The sequence below is a fragment of the Dipodomys ordii genome, unplaced genomic scaffold (assembly GCF_000151885.1).
Source record: "Dipodomys ordii isolate 6190 unplaced genomic scaffold, Dord_2.0 Scaffold21, whole genome shotgun sequence".
In the NCBI taxonomy this organism is placed as follows: domain Eukaryota; kingdom Metazoa; phylum Chordata; class Mammalia; order Rodentia; family Heteromyidae; genus Dipodomys; species Dipodomys ordii.
In genome coordinates this window covers 4,249,381-4,269,626 of record NW_012267237.1, presented here as the reverse complement: position 1 = coordinate 4,269,626, position 20,246 = coordinate 4,249,381, and the positions used below count along the sequence as shown (strand labels likewise).

The window sequence follows — 20,246 nt, the reverse complement described above, 5'->3', positions numbered from 1 at the left end:
CCTGCGCCGGGCTGACGCTGCTCTCCCCGCAGGGCTGGGAGGGCGGCTACCCCGAGATCGTCAAGGAGAACCAGCTGTTCGAGCACTACTACCGCGAGCTCGGGATCGTGCCCGACGGCGAGTGGGACCAGTTCATGACTGCGCTCCGCGAGCCGCTGCCGGCCACGCTGAGAATCACGGGCTACAAGAGGTGGGGGTCTGGCGCCGCGGCTCGGGCTCCGGGGCTTCTGGAAGCCTCGAGCGGGTTCGGGGCGTCCCAGGGGGGCCGGTGTAGTTGGAGGGAGCCTTGCAGGTGGGAGGCCGGGATGGCGAGGTTGCACACGCTCCCGGGGCCTGGGCGAGCCGAGCGGTCCCGCGACCCCCCCCCCCCACTGTAGCGAAGCGTTGCCAACACCGGGTGTAAGTGAAGATGAGGCTGCGGCGTAGTCAGGAACGAAGGAGTTAATGTTGCGTTTGCCTGATCCTTTAGTGACCGAACTACACGGGGTGCTCAGGTTTTCAAAGCGATCTTGGCGGAGAAGGCAGTGTCCAAAGAACATTTCCTTTCACGTAGAGTTGGTTTGAATGAACTAAAACACGTCCAAGGCTCGGAAGCCCTGGGTTCGATGGCTCAAGTGAAGAGTGCTAGCTTTGAGCAAAAGAATTGCTCAGGGAGAGTGCCCAGGCCCTGAGTTCAAGCCTCAGGACTGGCAAAAAAAAAATTCGCAAACTTGGAGAAGATGCTGTGCATGATATCTTTTTAGATCCTTGGGAAACTTGCTTATTTTTCAACAGCCATGCAAAAGAAATTCTTCATTGTTTGAAGAACAAGTATTTTAAGGAATTGGAGAATCTGGAGGTGGATGGTCAGAAAGTTGAAGTTCCACAGCCCTTAAGTTGGTAGGTACCATCATCCTTGATCATGTTGACTTTCCTTTGGGATTTTAATATTTGTTCCTAGCAAGAGTTAGCCCTTTCTTTCCTTCCCTGTCCAGGATATGTCCTCTAGCTTCTCTACTTTGTGAAGGTGAACCTTGGGTCCAGGCTTTATTAGGAAATGCCTGGAGCACAAACTGGAGGTGCCTAGCCCTGAAATAACTTGTAACAGTTGCTAATGTAAGTTGTTTTGGCTCCATATTTCAAAATAACTTTGAGTTATTGAAATATCTCATGAAAGAAAAGCAATCCTAAATATTTCTTACATGATGTGAACTGAACAAGTGCTTTCTGGCAGCTTTTGACAGGTGAATGGTTGTGTCTTTAATTTTTAGACAACTTTCAGTGATTATAAACTTTGTAACCATGAAGTATGTGGCTTTGCTTTTTCTTTCACCAGACATTGGATTTTCAGGGTCCATAACACAGAATGCTGAGTGTTCAATAAAATTAGAGTACTGGTTAGATCAAAGCCAGATACTGTCACAAAATGCATTTCTGGGGTAGAAGAATGAATGTGAAACTTGGTGAGAGGCGGGGAGGGTGAAGGGAGAAAATATGTGTGTGCACGCTCTCTCATGGACTACATTGTTTGATTTTAAAAACTTGAAAGGACCATTGCAGTAAAATGAATTGAACATCAGGTTGCTGTTGGTGAGCCCTGTCCATCGTAGTGACATTAGTGGAAGAGTATGTCTTCAGCTGCTGTGGTTTGTATGCTCTTCCTGAGAGAAAGTGACCTTTATGAGACCCATTCTAAAACCTCTCTAGTGGCTAGTTAATTCTGAGTTCCTGGTTTGAAAGTATCACTAGTGGTGCTGATACTCAGGCGTAGTTGGAGATAGACTGTCATTCAGTTTTACCTGAACTGGCTGCATTGCTCTTAACTGGGGATATTTACTCCTTAAGACTTGTATCTGGAAGTATGGTAATAGGTTAGAGAATGATGAGGACACCTAAGCCAGTAGGAGGTTTCAGTACGCATCTGTAGGAAACAGATACTCCGCGGCACATCTTTCTAGGCATCTAGTAGGCAACTGGGTTAACTCAGGGCCTCAGACTTGCTCAGTAAGCCCTCTGCTCTCAAGTTCAAGTTCTGCCCTGGTCCTCTTATCATTTTCTTCTATTGGGCTCTTCAGATTGGTAATCAGTCTTTTTATTTTTTATTCTCTTCAAGCTGTGGTTATACTCTTGTTTTGCTGAATCCTTTGTATTGGCTCATGTCTGTAATTCTAGCTACTCAAGAGTCAGAGATTGGGAAGAACTCAGTTCAAGGTCAGCCAAGAGAAAAGGTTCTTGAGATTGTATCTTAGCCAGAAAGAAGCTGAGTGTGGTGTGTTCCTGTTATTGGAGCTATGTGGGAAGCATAAATAGGATCAAAGCTAAGGTTTCAACAGGCATCAACTGTGATATTCTTACTAGACAAATGACAAGCAAAAAAGAGCTTAGGGGTGTGGCTCAACTGGTGGAAGGCCTACCTGGCAAATGCCTGCCTAGCCTAGTTCAACAACTGCAATATTGCTATTAAAATCCCAGAGATGCAAAGTATCAGGTATCTACTCTGTTCTTTTGATCTTTGTGCCATGTGGTACGTGAAGTAGATCATCCTAGTGATGTCTCTTCCACTGATGCCTCCACCATAGCAGGGAACAGAGACACTCTCCACTCTTTCCTCACCATCATTTTTATTTTGTGGTAACATTAGGCATGTATTTTGTTCATTACTCCCAGCTTGCCTGCTTTTAACCGGCCTGTGGTCTGGTTAGAACATTACTCTAGGGTAGGGACATCAGTCAGTGTTGCTGACTGCATTTGAGAGCAGTGTGGCTATGAACAAGAAGGGAATTAGGTGTCTCACTTGGCAGGCAATCTGTAGAAGCAGTAAGTTATCAAAGGAGCACTTCAGTGTCTACAGTCTGAGAGCTACACTTTCTTTTTGGTCAGGTATCCTGAAGAACTTGCCTGGCACACAAACTTAAGTCGGAAAATCTTGAGAAAGTCTCCACAGTTGGAAAAGTTTCATCAGTTCCTGGTCAGCGAGACTGAATCTGTAAGTAGGCATCTTTGGATTCTTCAGGCTGTAGACAAGGCATGCATCATGTTAAGTCACTGGGAGTGATAGGTACACCACACTCAATGTTAAGACTCCTGTGAGTGTATGCACCAGCTTTCATTTCTGACTGCTCTGTTCTGGTGCTCCTTTACTGCCTAAGGTGTCTAAGATAGCAGATTGCCTTTGAGACATGTTCATTTAGCCCTGTGCTTAGGAGGAATTGGACATGATATTTCAGTGTCCTGTGTGATTTTCTAACTAATGATTTAGGTTGTTCTTAATGGTTGCCTTTAGATAGCAACTGTTTACCCACTGTTGTAAAAATCAGATCTTTGTGATACTCTCAATCCTTTTGTATAAAAACGTGATATTTTTCTGTTGCATTTGTTATAATGCCTGAGATTGAAATTCTTCCCCACTCTCCTCATTGCTGTGTTTTCGTCCTTAAGGGGAACATCAGTCGTCAGGAAGCCGTCAGCATGATTCCGCCACTGCTGCTTGGTGTCCGGCCACATCATAAGGTAGTCGCTGGGAAGAAGGGGGGGAAACGGGGGGGGGCTCTACCAGTTCAGTGAAACGAAACCTTTTAATATAGTTAATTCTTGTTCCACTCTGTATTTTAGATTCTCTTTTATACTTTTGTCCCATTTAACTTTTGTAGTTCTCATAACTTTCCTCCTCCAGAGTTTTTCAATTTGTTCATTATAGATTATTTGGCCAGATAACACTGAAAATCAGAGAGCTTGTTATATGAGGGCTGAGGGGCAGATACTAGACCAGCACTCTGAATTTTCCAGATGGGTAAAGTGAAGCACACCTCGAGAGCTGACAAATGCTGACTGGAAGTGTCCTGCCTTTTAGCATCATTCACAGCCTTGTCTAATGTCAGTTTTCACTGATTTCTAGTGTCATTTTGTTCCCATCCCCTAGGCACCCTGATTCAGTAAGTTTTGGGGGTGGAGGTAGATAGACATTAGATATGATGAGATCCTTGTACAAGTCAAATGACATGACTCCATGCAGAAGTGTATGGTTAGGTCTTAGAATAGCAATCAAGATACTAGTATGGCTAAAAATTAAGTCTAGAATATTTATTTTTTTTAGCATCACTTGTTTCGTTTTGTCTAGATCTTAGATATGTGTGCAGCCCCTGGATCGAAGACCACACAGCTAATTGAAATGCTGCATGCAGACATGAACGTCCCCTTTCCAGGTATTGTTGGGTGGCTATAGACAGGGAACAGTCTTAACACTAGCATGGCTGTGACAGCCACAGGCTTTCTGTTTATTGAAGATAGAGCCAGATGTTTTTTGCCTGCTAGAGCACACACATTGACTACTTGGGGGAAACCTTTAGGATTATTTTTCTGGAAAATCAAATGGTAGGGTTTTTTTTTTCTTCCTTTTGTTTTGGTCATGTGTACTTAGAGATTTTACAGTTGGAGTTTCTAGCAAAAACAAGCAAGCTCTGGGCAATGTTGGACACTTCTTGAAGCAGGAGGCATGCCACTTCCCTTGCAGGTGCAAGGAGCCTGCAGAGAACGCTTTCCCACAGTTACTGCTGTTGCCCCTTATCGGGGTTCTCCAAGAGAAAGACAGTAACATCCCTGTGTTTGCTACAGCCCGCCTTGTTTCCTTTAAGCCAGCAGCCTTGCTTCTGTTAATGGCATACTTATTAGCTGAAGTGAGTTATTTTTTTTAAGTCGTATATTCTTACATTATTCAAAAGTTATATTTTTGTTAATATGTTTATTCAATAATTTGAATTGTTGTCTCCAAAGTAGTCATGAGGAACCTCCACATGCCCACAGGGGCAGCTTCTCTCCTTTGCTTATGCTTACGTTTTGCATCCTGATTATAAATGTTGCTGGGTATATTTGCCTTTTTGTTGGGGTGTGGGAAAAATCAGAAATGAGCAGAAGCAGTACCTATTAAAGTTCCTACTGGTTCTTAGTGTGGGGAGTGGGGAGTGAGCACCAGGGCCAGTAGGCAGAGCCCTCACATACTGGCAATATTGTAACACTTGTCAGGTGATTGTGGTGTTTGTTACACCTGATCTCCTCATTCACCTCTGTAACTAATAGTTGAGTCATGGGAAAGAGGTTCAGGAATTTTGGGGTGTTCAAATTCCTGACTCCCTTTGGGAGTTGTTGTACAAACCCTTGACCTCAGGTCTTAAGTTTGGTGGACTACCTCATAATTCCAGGAAATTGTTTCACTTGTGCACATCACACCTGACACTACAATTTTATATTCCCAGAGGGATTTGTTATCGCTAATGATGTGGACAACAAGCGCTGCTATCTGCTCGTTCATCAGGCCAAAAGGTTAAGCAGTCCCTGCATCATGGTGGTAAACCATGACGCATCCAGCATCCCTAGACTCACAGTGGATATGGACGGAAGGAAAGAGATTCTCTTCTATGATCGAATTTTATGTGATGTCCCTTGCAGGTATTTATATTGCTCAGAGGCCAGAAAGCCCCCCATCCACAAGGAAATCAATTGTAGACTGAAATTGAACCACACAGGACTACAGGACTAGAGCTGCGATTCTCATACCAGTGTAGAGAGAGATGTCATGAGCCTGAACCCAGAGACGGACTTGAGCTGTTAGTGAAGCAGCACTGGTCCTAACAAAGGTAGAAGGAGCACAGAAGTGCAGACTCATAAATGATGACTGTGTTACATTTTAGAGTATTGCAATCTTTTCTTCCAATATGTGTGTGGGGGAAAATGTCATAGAGTAATGCATAATCATATTGAACTTTTGTGCTAAATTTATTTAGTAACAAGAAATTTAGGAGTTAAGACTTTTGAGCTTCAATTTTTAAGTAGTAAATGACAGAAATTTAGTGTTTACATATAAAACACACTCCATAGCCCCTAGCATGACTAAATAACTCTCCAGCAAGGAAAGACTGTATTGGTGCAGACACCTGTGCCAAGGCATGCAGGCAGGCCCCAGGGTTAGCACCTGAGTGGCTGGATGTGTGGAGACCAGAGCTCAGAAATAGCCACAGGTGCTGTCAGCACTGTTGTGAAGATTTGCATTTTGTTTAGACCAGTGGCAGAGCTACTGGCAGAAACTGAACATTGCAGCTGGTACCACTGAGTAGCACTGAGTCAACATAACCCGAAAAATGCTGCTTAAAATAAGTTTACACTTGAGTAAAAAACCTGAAATGAACCCCCTCCCCCAAATACCTTGCAACGTGGTAAGTAAGAGTGTAACTCCATTCTGAGACAAATATTACTCATGTGCTAATTTTTTTTTTTAGGTTACAGATAGCTAGTTTACCCTTAGGTAATTTTTTTCTTTAGGGTAGAAACACTTTATGTTCTTTTGATGAGAAATAAAACGTGTAGCTTATATTCTGAGAATAAAGCACTCTTAAGAGTGGTTGGTTGTAAGAAGCACCCTGGAGTTACAATGCACTTTCCACTCTACAAACCACCAGCATCCAGCCAGGGCTATAGGACATTCCTGTCCGGTGGACCCTCCCCCTACAGCACATGTGACTGCACCAACAAGGGAAATGAAACTTGACAGAAAGTCAGCCCTAGTTGGGTATGGACATCCTGTAATGTAAAAGATGCATGTGGGAGTAATGTCACGAAAATGTGAAAATAATTTTTGTTAGAGAATAATGGAAAGTCAGAAGTGTTTTATACTATAGAAAAAAATTGGTAATGGAATGAAATTGCTTAATTGAGTTTGCTGTCTTAAACCCTTTGATAAACTTATTGTTCATGTAATTCTGATTAAAGTGTCTATTGACTAACTCAGGTTTCTCATTAGCATATTCAAGGTACTCCTAGATCTACAAATGAGTTTGCTAGTATAGGTTGAGTTCCTAATCTGAACATGAAAGGGTTCCAGAATCTGGAACTTGTTGGATTCTGGCCTGATGCCACAAGTAAAAACTTCGATCCTAAAGTCAGGGAATATATGACATACATACAAAACAGGCATTTCCTATTCAGTCTTGGATCTCCTCAGATTTCTGTCATATGCATGCATACTAAAAAATCTGAAGAAATGCAAAATCCTAAGTACTGTGAATAAGGATACTGTAACTAGTTTATTCTTAGTACTACTGTTTCTCCAAAATAGAAGTAAATTTTTTTTAACAACTGAATAGATTTCTGTTCAGATCCATTACTTCCCTTTTAAATTAAAAGTTAAACTAAGTATAATTTTAATAAAAATTATGTTTATATGTCCTGAAAACTGAAATAGAAAGTTGGTTTGTTGATGAGGATTTAGATTGTTTTCTAATTGGTATTTATAGTAGTACTTGTAATGCAATTCACCTTGTGTGTGACAAGCCTATTAAACTTTGGTCATCTACCTGTGCAAAATTGCAAGTTGATAAATACTTTCTTCTCAGTGGAGATGGCACCATGAGAAAAAACATTGACGTTTGGAAGAAGTGGAGCACCCTAAACAGCCTGCAGCTGCATGGGTGAGTGACAGGATAGCTGGTTCTACCTGGAACACATGGGTTACAGCTGTGTGGCCAAGCGTTCTCTAGGTGCTTAGTCTACAGTGTCTGGCTGACAGTTAATAACAGGCCCTAATAGTTTGCTTACATGTCCGAGCTTGTGTGCTGCCAGTGTGTGCATTAATTCAGAAGGCCTTCCTAACGATTCCAGTGACTTGAAACATGCTTCCATGAAATGATCGTTACCTTCTTTAAGTTTTAACTTAGCTTTTTTTTAAGCTCTTTGTTTTTTGACCTTTTAATATACTTAAAATGGCTTTTTTTTCTTTTTGGTTATGGGGTTTGAACTTGAACTCAGGGCCTGGGCGCTGTTCCTGAGCTATATTGCTTAAGGCTAGTGCTCTACCACTTTGAGCCCCACAGTGCTACCTCTGGTTTTCTAGTAGTTAATTGGAGATAAGAGTTTCATAGACTTTCATGCTTGGGCTGACTTTGAATAGCAATCCTCTGATCTCAGCTTCTTGAGTAGCTAGAATTATAGGCATGAGGCTTTTTTGTTGTTGTTGTTGTTGATGTGGGGCCTGAATTCTGGACTAGGGTACTGTCCCTTAGCTCTTCAGCTCAAGGCTGGTGCTCTACTTCTTGAGCCATAGCACCACTTTCAGCTTTTTCTGTTTTTGTGGTTCTGAGGAATTGAACCTAGGGGCTGCCTCATGCATGCAGGGCAAGCACTCTACCACTGAGCCACCTTCCCAGTCCTATATAGCTTTTTTATGATAAGGAAAATACTCAAAATTTGGAAGATAATTAAAAATAGTAAAAAAAAAAAATCATTGAGATGATGTCTGTTAATGTTGGGTGTAATATGAGGTTTTTCCATGCAGGATATTCTTTTTAATCTCCATTTGGAGCAGCTGAAATTATTCTGTCTGTAGAACTTTATATTCTTTTTTTCTTTAATATGAATTAGATGTCTATGAACATAAACATCTAATGTTTATGTTCATAGACATCTAATTTTCTGGCCATAGTTTTTCTTACTAAACTTTTCTTACTCTTCTGAAGTGAGGGCACAGGTTAAGATTTTTTTTTTATTGTGAAAATACCGTACAGAGGGGTTACAATTACATAAGCAAGGTAATGAGTACATTTCTTTTTTTTTTTCTTTTTTTTTTTTTTTTTTGGTCGGTCGTGAGGCTTGAACTCTGGGCTTGGGCGCTGTCCCTGCGCTCTTCAGCTCAAGGGAAGCGCTCTACCACTTGAGCTACAGCACCACTTCCGGTATTCTAGTGGTTTATTGGAGATAGGAGTCTCACAGTCTTTCCTGCCCTGGCTGGCTTTGAACCGCAATCCTCAGATCTCAGCCTTCTGAGTAGCTAGGATTACAGGCGTGAGCCACCAGTGCCCGGCATAAGTACATTTCTTATCAAGCATTGTTGCCTCCTCCTTTATTTCCCCTTCCCATCCCTTCCCATCTTCCCCCACCCCCATCCTCGCACCAAAGTTGTAAGGTTTGTTTTTCAACATAACGTCCGGTACATCTGTATACAGGTTAAGTTTTACAATGTATAGACATAAATTTTCTGTAGAAAAACCACATTTATACAAATATGGAGGGTTTTTTGGTCTGTCGTGGGGCTTGTACTCTGGGCCTGGGCACTGTCCCCAGCTCTACAGCTCAAGGCTAGCTTGAAGCACAGCGCCACTTCGGTCTTCTGGTGGTTAATTGGAGATAAGAGTGTCATGGATGTTCCTGCGCTGGCTGACTTTGAACCGTGGTCCTCATATCTCAGCCTCCTGAGTAGTTAGGATTAAAAAGCATGAGCTAACAGCACCCAGCCAAAGATGGAAATTTTTAATAGAGAAATTCCTGTAGTGAGTTGAACTTAACCAGGTTTGTGCTTTGCTTGTTGATGTACTGAAAAAGATTAATAGGACAGAATATATTCATGTAAATGGGTGCTATTTATTGATACAGAACAGCTTGTATAACTATGCCTTAACTTCACTTGCAACTTTGAAAGGTTTTTATTATAGCGTGTGTGACATTGTGGATCAGTACGTTACGCCTGTGTGCCTTGGGGATGTGTGCAGTCTGTGGTAACCTGGGTCCCCCTTAGTCTACAGCTGCGGATTGCCACGCGTGGCGCGGAGCAGTTGGCAGAAGGGGGGAGGATGGTGTACTCTACGTGCTCGCTGAACCCCATCGAGGATGAAGCAGTCATAGCATCCTTGCTGGAGAAGAGCGAAGGTCAGTGTGCTGAGTTGTGTGCTCCTGCAGACCTTTTCCTAAACATTGGCATGTGTGCTTTGGAGTCACAGCCTCTGAAATGAGATGCCCTGCTTAAACACAGCCTCCTGCAGTGGGCCCATCATCGTATATTGAATTATTTGGCGTGTCGGGACTTTAAGATGGTGTTTGTTAGTGATTGCAGGATATACAAAACAAAGTGTTTATCCTCTTAATCATTTGTTAAGTATACAGTTCAACAGAATTAGCTTGATTTATGTTGTTGTACAACCACTGTACATTTCCAGAATTACTTTGCAAAATTGAAACTGGCCTTATTAAAAAAGTCTCCCTGAGTCCTGAGGACCACCCTCTGTCCTGTCTCTGGGACTCTTAGGTCATGTTCTGTGATTAGCCTGTTGTGGGTCATTGTGTTGTAATTTGTCAGAGTTCAGAAGAAGCTGCTCATGGTGATACACAGTTATAAAGCTTTCTCTGGGAAGCAGAGGTGGGAGGTTCGCCATGGAAGCCAATCTGGGCAAGGGTGTGAGACCTTTTTGGAAAAAAACTAAAGCAAAAAGGGATAGGACCATGTCATGTCACCAGATGGCAGAACACCTGCTTAACAAATGCGAGGTTCTTTAAGTTCAAATCCCAATAGCACCAAAAATAAAAACCAAAAAGCCAAACCAAAACAAATGAAGAAGAGAAGATGCAGTGTACATGTATGGAAATGTCAAAACAAACCCCTATACTGGATTCATATGCAAAAAAAAATCTCAGTTGATTCATAGGCTCAAAACATAGTGAGTTTTGCTATGATACAGTAATATCAAAGTAAAGAGACAGGTATCCCTGGTTCTGGGTGGGGTTTTCTTGACCTGGAATGAGAGGCCAGGCCTGGTTGTGCATGACAGAAAGCTTATGGATGTTGTTTGTCACTGTGTTTCATCTCTTGTTGCCTGAGCACTCTATGTCATTGTCCTTGTGTTTGATGCTTGTGGCTGGGACCAGAAGCCAGGCCCTGCCCAGGTAGGAAGGATTCTTCTCACAATAGGGCTTGCCTTCATTTGTGGTTTGTGACCATTTGTGGTTGGCATTCTTTATTTTCTCTCACAGCTCTTGCAGTTCACTTCATGTCTACCCAGTTCCTCTTTCCTTACACTCGAGCTATTTTCCATTCACATTTCTTTCTTTTTCTTTTGTTTTTTCATCAGTCGTGGGACTTGAACTCTGGACCTGGGCGCTGTCCCTGAGCTCTTTAGCTCAAGGCTAGCACTCTACCACTTGAGCCACAGCACCACTTCTGTTTTTCCGGTGGTTAATTGGAAATAAGGGTCTCACAGATAGATGTTCCTTCCTGGGCCAGCTTTGAACTGTGATCCTCAGATCTCAGCCTCCTGAGTAGGTAGGATGACAGGTGTGAGCCACCAGCGCCCGACTCCATTCACAGTTCTTATTACAGAACTGTCCTCGCACAGGACAAACCTGTCTTTGTCTGGAGTTGGGTAGTCAGGTTCTTGGCTTCAGCCTTTGAAGGACTAGCCTAAGCAGCAAGACTCCACCTGAGAGTGGAGGAATCCAAGTTCTGCTTAAGCTGTGGATCTTTTTGGCAATAGGAGGGAACGTTTCTAAAACAGTTGGGGAGGTGGGTGAGTGACCACAGTCTGGCACACAATGCATCTGTGTAAAGGTCAAGTAAGCAAGAGCCTTGGGGAAGGGCAGCCCAGTGGGGCCGAGTTGCAGCTTTAGCAAGCATGAGGGGTGAGCAGCCACTGAAAAGTTCCGTGGCCCTGGAAGGTGCATCCACATCCAGTCTGACAACCCAGCTCTTCTCAGTGTGGCTTTTTGGTGGTCTTCCTCGCTGTCTGGACTGTTCCTCTGAGCATTTGTGATCTAACTGCTTGTTTTCTGTGTGAATGTTTGAGAATCTTTTTAGACTTCAGATTTTTAGGGTGTAACTGGCTTGATTTGTTCACGTGATTCCTTGCAATTAGCTGCTGGTATCACTTGCAGACCCTTGGGACAGTAATGTGTTCAAAACTGTGGTCACTGGTGTTTTTTTTAATTTTTAAATTTTAATTTTAATTTATTTTTATTTATTTTTTGGTCACTGTGTTTTAAAAGTGGATCTCTGTGTCCTGATGGGAAGTTTTAGCAGAACTTCCTAAAACTTAGTTTCAGTTTGGTTCTGGGTGCTTCTTTGATAAAAGGTCTGAAGACCCAAGTATCTGACAATGTGTCTAGAACAAAGAGTTAGGCCATGTTCTCTGAATCAAGCTGCAGTGTCTCATGCCTGCTGTTGATCCTGCAGAGTAGCATCTGCTTGCATTCTTACTGGAGCTCTCTGGTACCTTTACTGAGCTCTGATTTACATAGCATCCCGTTCATTTTCAGTTAAGTGTTCAGGTATGTGATTTTTAGAAACCACCAAGTTGAGTACTCTTCAGCCCAGATTTTAGACGTTTTGTCCATCTCAAGAACGTTCTTTGTACCCATTAACATTCACTTCCTGTCCTACTGCAGCCTCAAGCTGCCGCTGACCCGCTCTCCCAAACTCTCAAGAGTTTGCCTTCTCTAACATCGCCTGGGAATGGAATCATACTGTGTGATCTTTTAGTGTCTGGTTTCTTCAACTTTTCTTCTTATTTATTTTTCTGTGTAGGTGCTCTGGAGCTTGCTGATGTATCTGGTGAACTGCCAGGACTGAAGTGGATGCCTGGAGTCACTCAGTGGAAGGTAATCCTGCTACAAAGACTCAGACTTCAGTGGGCAAGGACAGCTTGAAAGGCCGAAGAGCCAAGAATAGTAGAAAGCATTGGTGTTTGGATAACAGGCATCAATACCTCATCAGGTTGTGAAATTATATTTAATGACAGATGGTATGATTCTACTGCTTCCCTCTTAATGGGAAGTCATCTGGCCTTCATCCTTCTGTGGAAACCAGCTTTGGTGTTGGTCTCCCCATTAGCACTGTTCTGCTTTATTTTTTGTGGACTGGGATTCAAAAACAATTTGCTGTGTTAAACTGAGCAGTCTTGAGACTTTTTTAAATCAAAGAAAAGAAACTGAGTGAAAAGCATTCCTTTATAGCCGCCTTCCTGGTTTTTGGAATGACAGTGTTTGAACTTGGTTGTTTTTAAAGATGGTTTGCTGCTTTCTTTGCGATGACTTCCCGCCCCGCCCTTTGTATGGTTGGGGTGTGCACTGGTCCTGGGGTGCTGAGCAGTGGTGGCTGTGCTCCTTTGCAGGTCATGACAAGAGATGGGCAGTGGTTTGCCGACTGGGACGAGGTCCCCCACAGTCGGCATACCCAAATCCGACCTACCATGTTCCCGCCGAAGGACCTGGAGAAGTTACAGGCCATGCACCTAGAGCGATGGTCAGTTTGTGGGAAGAGCGGGGCTTGGGGAAGGGGGGTGGCTGGTCCAGTGGCCATCCCATATGTGGGGCCCTCCTTTCTAGCAGCTGAGGTGCCCTCGCTGCCTGTCAGTGGCATAGTGTTTGTAAACGGAATTGGTTAGATCTTTGGAAACATGAATTTTAGGTTTTGTTAGTGTATATTAATTGTGCAGATGGGTTTCGTTCCATTTCTGTGGTGCATACAGTGTAATCCATTACACTTACCCTATTAACCCTTCTTATCTCTCCTTATCTCTTTTCTTAAGTGCTCTTATCTCTTTTCTTACCTTCTTTGTGTTCAGCCTTAGAATATTACCCCATCATCAGAATACTGGAGGGTTCTTTGTGGCAGTACTGGTCAAAAAATCTTCAATGCCATGGAATAAACGGCAACCAAAGGTAAGGCTTTCTTCCAAAATATAATAGAACTTTGATGTTTTGTACATTTGAGGCAGAAGTTTAACTTCAGTGGAAGATATACAGAAGTAATAAGGAGGGGCTTGGGTGTGAGAGGGGAGGGGTTGAGCCCGAGCACGGGGATCTCATCTAAATTTTAAGTTTCTCAAAAGCACGCCTTTTTCTCAGTGTTAGGGGAATGCATTCTGTCCACCTCTTAATCAGTCATTTGATAGCAGTGGAAAAGACATGAAAACTGCTGTGGGACGGGAGGTATGGCCCAAATGGTAGAGCCCTCACCTAGTGTGTGCAAGGTCCCCAATCCAGTCTGTAGTGCCCCACTCTCCTGCAAACCTGCTCTTGAGACCAGGAGTGTGGAGCTTCTATCTGTGCCGTGTCCTCCTCTCTACGTGTCCCCTCAGCTGGCCACAGGCCATCAGGTCCCAGACAGACCCATTCATAACGACTGCACACTGCCCACTGGTTCCCCTTGCTGGGGGCCACCACGTGCGGCCTCACAGCCCCACTTACGTATGCCTGTGTCTCCCCAACACTGTTACTGCATGAGTCTCCCTGTAGTGACAGTTGATGTCTTAGTCTCAGTGTGAAAAACGTATGTTTCTTGGAGGGTCGATGCTTGGAAATTAGGACACATGGCATTTGGCCTTAGAAAAGCAGGAGATGTTTCCTCAAGGCTTCAGCATCTTCTGGAGCAGGTGGTCCTGGTTAACCTTATGTCCTGCTCCCTGGTAATGGTGAAGACCCTTCACTTCCTGTTGAACTTCATGGTGTTTGCAGTAAGTTAGGTAGGGCCTCACTTTGTGTCTGCAACTCACACTTGGGAATTTTTTTGGTGGCACTAGGGTTTGAACTCTGAGCCCTGCTCTCTGGCTCTGCCAGTGAGACATGCCTTCCGCCCTTTGGCTGATAGATAGAACCTTGCAGTTTTTGCCCAGGGCTGACCTCTGATATCTGTCCTTGTGCCAATGCCTACCTTGCTGTTGCAGCGATAGGCACACACCACGTCAGACTGGTCAGCTGAGATAGAGAGACTTACTTTTTTCATTACCTGACTTTGAGTCATGATCCTCCCCAATTACACTGCCTCCAAATAGCTGTGACTGTATGCACAACTTACATATATATGCCTGGTTCAGACTTCCAGTCTAACTCTTTGGAATGAAGCTGTGAGTGCTTAGCACTGTGCTCCTAATAGAAATAGAATATCAGCCATGTGCATAAGCTGCAGTGCCCAGTGGCTTCAGTTAAAGAAGTGATGTTAGTTGTACTGTTACATTTAACGTAGTAAGTGCATAATTTTGTTGATAATCAGTGTTAATGCTGTGTTTTGTGTGTGTGTGTGTATGAGTGTATATGAGTGTGTGAGTGTGTGTGTGTGAGTGTATATGAGTGTGTGTGTGTGTGTGTCTGTCTGTCTGTCTGTGTTCTAGGGCTTTAACTCAAGGCCTGGCTGCTGTCCCTGAACTTCTTGTTGAGGCTTCTTGCTCTCACCATTTGAGCCACAGTCCCACTCCTGCTGGGCTGGCTTTGAATTGTGACCTTGTCATCTCAGCCTCTTGAGTGGCTGTGAGTGTAGGTGTGAGCCAGTAGTGCCCAGCATTAGGACTATGTTTTAACAATAACCTGCCTTTCACTGCTTATATGATGTTTTGGTGCTGAAGTTGAATCCACTGTGCTCTCGTGTGCCAGTCGGCACACTCACCCAGCCTTGTCACACCTTTTCACAGGATGTAATCTGACCTCTGCACTTGTGGCTTGTTCTGTGCTCGGGGTCCACAGCCAGCTGTGGCAGAGGGTTGGATTGGGTTCTGCAGGGTTCTCTATTGACTCGCACCTGATGCTGCCTGGACATTTGGTCGCCTCCCTCCCTGTGTGGTTGGGCTGTAACTTCTGTTTGCCCTAGATGTGTTCTCAGCACAACACAGTGTGCTGTTGGTTGCTCAGCTATGAAGTCCATTTTTTAGTTAGGCTGAGTTTTAGTTAGCTCTGTGCAGGGTATAGCCTGTGCTGCATGAGGTAGAAGCATGATTAGCTAGTTGAAATCAATGGGAGGCAGGTTAAACAACCAGCTAGCATTGAGGCCACACAGACCCACATGGATAGAATGTGCCTTTTGTGTGGCTCCTGGCTATAAGGCTCATTTGAGCTGAAGAGGCTGGAATCGAAAGGAGAGTGCACTTTGTCTAGGGTGGGGTGGGGGGGTTCTGGGGGGCAGCGTTGTCAGACGCTCTGCTCTTCCACTTTATGAGGAAACTTCAAACAAAGGCACTGATCTTGTAGCCGATTTGAAAGGATGCATGGTTTTAAAAGTTGTGTGTTTTTGTTTTGCTAGAGATTGATCTCAGGGCCCTGCTGCATGGTAGGGAGGTTTTTAATATTAATAAAGCATTTTGAGTCAGTGTAAATTCTACACAAGTGAAGCAGCTTATTCTTTCCTGGGCAAATCTTTGGGCCCCAGAGATATGTGGAATCATTCGCACCTCTCTCTTACCTTTCATCTCTCTTGCGCTTGGTTTTGGCTCCAGCCTGATCATTTGGGGCTGGTGTTGATAACTGTTTCCCATTGTCTCCTACACCAAGTGCACATTAAGCATTTTTAAATGAGAACAGGCACCGTATACCACTATCTACAGAGGACCATGTGTTCTGTTCTTTTCATGAGACTGCCCACAACTTCTGTTCTTGTAAAATCAAGTAGAGTTAAAGTGATACCCGTTGACAAAAACATTCTGTTGTGGTCTTACGCATTGTTAGAGGGACATATAGCTGACTTTGTGAATGTGGTGGTTTGGTATTGGTTCAGCAGCAGAGAGTGCATTATTCCTTGTCCCCTTGCCAGGTGCAGGGCAGATCTGCAGAAACCAGAGAAACCTCACAGCCAAGCCCTGCACCTCCCACAGAGGAAAACCTCACAGAGTCCGGTGAGCTGCAGAATCAGCCAGAGACTGGGCCTGGGGACACAGACATCAGCGAGACAGCTGTGAGCAGCTTAGAGAATGAGACCAAGAAAGATGGAGTGTGTGGGTAAGGCGATGGAGGGCCTCACAATCCCGGGAAATTAAATGGCCCCGGGCCTTTGCCACAGTGGTTTTGGGAAGGGTTGAGGATGTGGTGCACAGGGAATAGCACAAAGGGTGGGCTGCTTGCTGTGTTCTGAGTACGGGTTAGGAGGGTCCCCGTTAGCTTTGTGCGCAAAGTCCCCGTAGAACCCGTCACACAGCACTGGGTGGGAAAGGATGAGTCTTCTGGGTGTTGACTTCTAACCAGGTCTCTGCATTCTCATCCCATTTTAGTCCTCCTCCATCTAAGAAAATGAAGTTATTTGGATTTAAAGAAGATCCATTTGTATTTATTCCTGAAGATGACCCATTATTTCCACCTATTGAGTAAGGACTAATGCAGCCTCTCTGTTAAAATGGAGGGTAGAAAGAGAAATGTACGACTGTTTACATTTGACTGACAATTAGTTCTGTGCAACTTGCTTTTCCCTCTCTTCTTCCTATGCTTTGAACTCAGGGCCTTTTGCTAGACTACCATATTACTTGAGTCATATTTCCAGCTCTGCCTTTTTGCTGGTTATTTTTGAAATGGAATCTGTTGAACATTTCTGCCTGTAGGCTGTGAATCATGAGCCTTTAGATCTCAGCCTTCTGATTAGCCAGGATTATAGGTGTGAACTTGTGCAAAGCCTGTTTCTCTTTAACTGTGTTTTAGAGCTGGATGAAATCAAAAGGTTGTTTACTCCAACCTTTCACTTAAAATGAAAGAGGAAAAGAAGATGGAGCTAGAAAACTCTTCTTAACTATAGAGGCCAGTGGCCAAGGCTGCCCTGTCTAGTTCTTACCCAGGAAATGAAGAGGAGGTCTGGGTAGGGTTGGCAACTCAGACAAGGATAGAGGAAATGGTTAGGGTAGTGTAAGTGTGCATGTAATCACAGTGGCTGCTCCACTGCTTTTTGGGTGGGTGGAGAGATGGTTTTGTTTTTTGTTACTGCTTACATTTGTAAAAGTCTTGCGAGTGTTGTAGGTATCTGGTGTTTCAGGTCCTTGACCCTGGAGTCGCATGGAGAGAGAAGCTATCTCATGGGTGGGGCGGGTCCAGGTGTAATGAATGCTGCAGAACACCTGCAGTTATAGATGAAAGGGGAGAGCAAGGTGAGGCTTGTGAACTGAAACAGCATGCTTCCTTTTGCAGGAAGTTTTATGCTTTGGATCCTTCATTCCCAAGGATGAATCTGTTAACTCGAACTACAGAAGGGAAGAAGCGGCAGCTCTACATGGTTTCTAAGGAGCTGCGCAACGTGCTGCTGAACAACAGTGAGAAGATGAAGGTAGGCCCTGGCTCCGGCTCGGCTGTGGGCGCCCGTGAGCTGTTGTGCCGCTTCTCTGGGCCTGCCCAGCCAGGGTGGTGGCAGGCCTGCTCTCCCTTGGGCCCTGTGCTCTGTCCTTTCAGACATTGTCTGTACACTTACTGCTGTCCAGCCCTTTTCATTTCCTTCCCTCCTTGACACACTTAGCGTTTTCCCTCACCCGTTGGCTGTGCGGCACGGCGCCAAGCCTGCCCTGAGGGTCTGCGTGTCAGGTATGTTTGCGTGACAGTGCTGAGGTCTGATCCCCCTTGTTCCCTCTCCCCTTTCCAGGGTTGTCAGGGCCACATGACGTGGGTGATAGCGTCTGCTGACCTGTTGTATTTTTGAAGTATTTTCTTCTGGTGGTGTCTGGTGCCAGGAGGATGTGCCTGCCGTTTGCACCTGGCGGTCAGGCCCGCAGGGCGGTGGCCGTTTGCACCTGGCGGTCAGGCCCGCAGGGCGGTGGCCGTTTGCACCTGGCGGTCAGGCCCGCAGTGCGGTGGCCGTTTGCACCTGGCGGCCAGGCCCGCAGTGCGGTGGCCGTTTGCACCTGGCGGCCAGGCCCGCAGGGCGGTGGCCGTTTGCACCTGGCGGTCAGGCCCGCAGTGCGGTGGCCGTTTGCACCTGGCGGCCAGGCCCGCAGGGCGGTGGCCGTTTGCACCTGGCGGTCAGGCCCGCAGGGCGGTGGCCGTTTGCACCTGGCGGCCAGGCCTGCAGGGCGGTGGCCTTCCTCTTTTCCCCCCCTGCCGTTGCTGTACCATCCAGCCTAACTTGCCCCCTTTCAGTACCAGTGGAGCTTGTTCTGGTGATTCTCCAGACTTCGTGTGTTTCATCTTGTTTTCCTCCTGCAGGTTATTAACACGGGGATAAAGGTGTGGTGTCGAAATAACAGTGGTGAAGAGTTTGACTGTGCCTTCCGGTTGGCACAGGAGGTAATTTGGGAAGACTTGAGGCGCTCAAGTGTGGGTTAGTAGGAAGCCGTGGCGAGTGAAGGGGCTCTCCATCCAGCTCGAGGCCTGCAGGCTGCTGCAGCTGTGGGATCCGTGCAGGCTATTGAGCTCCTGGATGTGGCTCTGGGCTGGAGGGCGGGCTTGGTGAGGGCCCCCGCAAGGAGAGCCAGGTCTGGGCAGGAGGGGCTGCTTTGCTTGTCAGGGATGAAATCGCAGTGATCTTCCTGTTCTCACAGGGAATATATACATTGTATCCATTCATTAATTCAAGAATTATAACTATATCAATGGAAGATGTCAAGATATTGTTGACCCAGGAAAACCCTTTTTTTAGAAAACTTAGCAGTGAGACCTACAGCCAAGCCAAGGACCTAAGTAAGTAGTTGAACTGTATAAAGGCATAACCTGGTGTGGGTGTGTTTTCTTTTGGAGGTGTTTTTCTGACCCACATATTTCATTGCTATTAGCTGCTCCATACCTGTGCATTCCACATTAGCATGAATTTAAAATGTTCAAGGAAAGAATGATTGTCAGTACTCTCGAAAGTACAGTGTAACCACAGTTCACGTGGTAATCTAGAGGTGAGGATGAGCTCCTGGTCAGTGCTGTGCTGTCCTATATGGAGGGCATGCACATCCTCGAACCTGTGCCGCAGTGTGTACCAAGGGGCGGCTGCATGGTCTATCAGTCACACAGCCAGTTACACCAGAGGGGCTCTGTAGCCACCTCCTGGAATGCGGGGAGGATTAAAGGCCTTGTTGAAGGCTTCCTCTGCTATGCTGGCTCAGAAGCCTCTGGTGCCACCCAGCATCCCTGTGTCTAGGTAACAGGTAGCCCCAGTGGAGACAGGTCTCAGGAACTCAGTCTCAGCTGTGGAGGGCACAGGAGACGAACTCACTAGGGAGGATTCACTTGAGCTTTTGGCCAGCTTTGTTCCACCAGATGTTCTGGTCACCAGTCGAAATGCGAGGGTGTGTCATTGGTTTTATGTCATGAGTTTAGTTGTTAGGACTCTGGTGACAATTTTACCCTTAATATATAATCTTGCTGAGCTGTTGTGGTTTTGTCTTTTGTTTTTGTTCATGTTCATTTTTACAGTTGGTTATTGCGTGTGCCTAGCTCATTTTGGTGGAAGCTGCACAATCAGACCTTTCCAGTCTAGTCCTTTCTCTTACTCTGGTAGCCACAACCTGCAGAGAGCAAAAAACCAAACCCTCTTTTGAGTCTAGCATCTCCTTGTGCAAGAACCACCATTTTAAAAGGAGAGATTAGTTTGAAGGATAAGGAGCTATGTATACTTGTCTTTTTATTAAATCTTGCATTAGGGATTACATTGAGGGCTGGGAAGGTGGCTCAGTGGTAGAGCACTTGCCTTGCATGCCTTAGGCCCTGGGTTCAATTCCTCAGCACCACATAAGCAAAAAGAAAAAAGCCGGAAGTGGCGCTGTGGCTCAAGTGGTAGAGTGCTAGCCTTGAGCTGAAGA

At 45.1% G+C, this 20,246-nt stretch overlaps 1 protein-coding gene across 1 annotated transcript in view; it reads left to right on the top strand.

The window, feature by feature from the left end:
- The window catches only part of Nsun2 (NOP2/Sun RNA methyltransferase family, member 2), a 24,509-nt gene that overhangs the window by 807 nt on the left and 3,456 nt on the right, over nt 1–20,246 (top strand). Inside the window, exons 2-17 of the mRNA XM_013013836.1 lie at nt 33–190; nt 775–879; nt 2,860–2,965; nt 3,418–3,489; nt 4,097–4,181; nt 5,229–5,421; nt 7,362–7,436; nt 9,536–9,666; nt 12,311–12,384; nt 12,897–13,027; nt 13,350–13,446; nt 16,304–16,488; nt 16,758–16,850; nt 17,659–17,794; nt 18,664–18,744; nt 18,999–19,137. Of these exons, the coding sequence (XP_012869290.1) occupies nt 33–190; nt 775–879; nt 2,860–2,965; nt 3,418–3,489; nt 4,097–4,181; nt 5,229–5,421; nt 7,362–7,436; nt 9,536–9,666; nt 12,311–12,384; nt 12,897–13,027; nt 13,350–13,446; nt 16,304–16,488; nt 16,758–16,850; nt 17,659–17,794; nt 18,664–18,744; nt 18,999–19,137 (1,861 nt within the window). The remainder of the gene's footprint in view (nt 1–32; nt 191–774; nt 880–2,859; nt 2,966–3,417; nt 3,490–4,096; nt 4,182–5,228; nt 5,422–7,361; nt 7,437–9,535; nt 9,667–12,310; nt 12,385–12,896; nt 13,028–13,349; nt 13,447–16,303; nt 16,489–16,757; nt 16,851–17,658; nt 17,795–18,663; nt 18,745–18,998; nt 19,138–20,246) is intronic.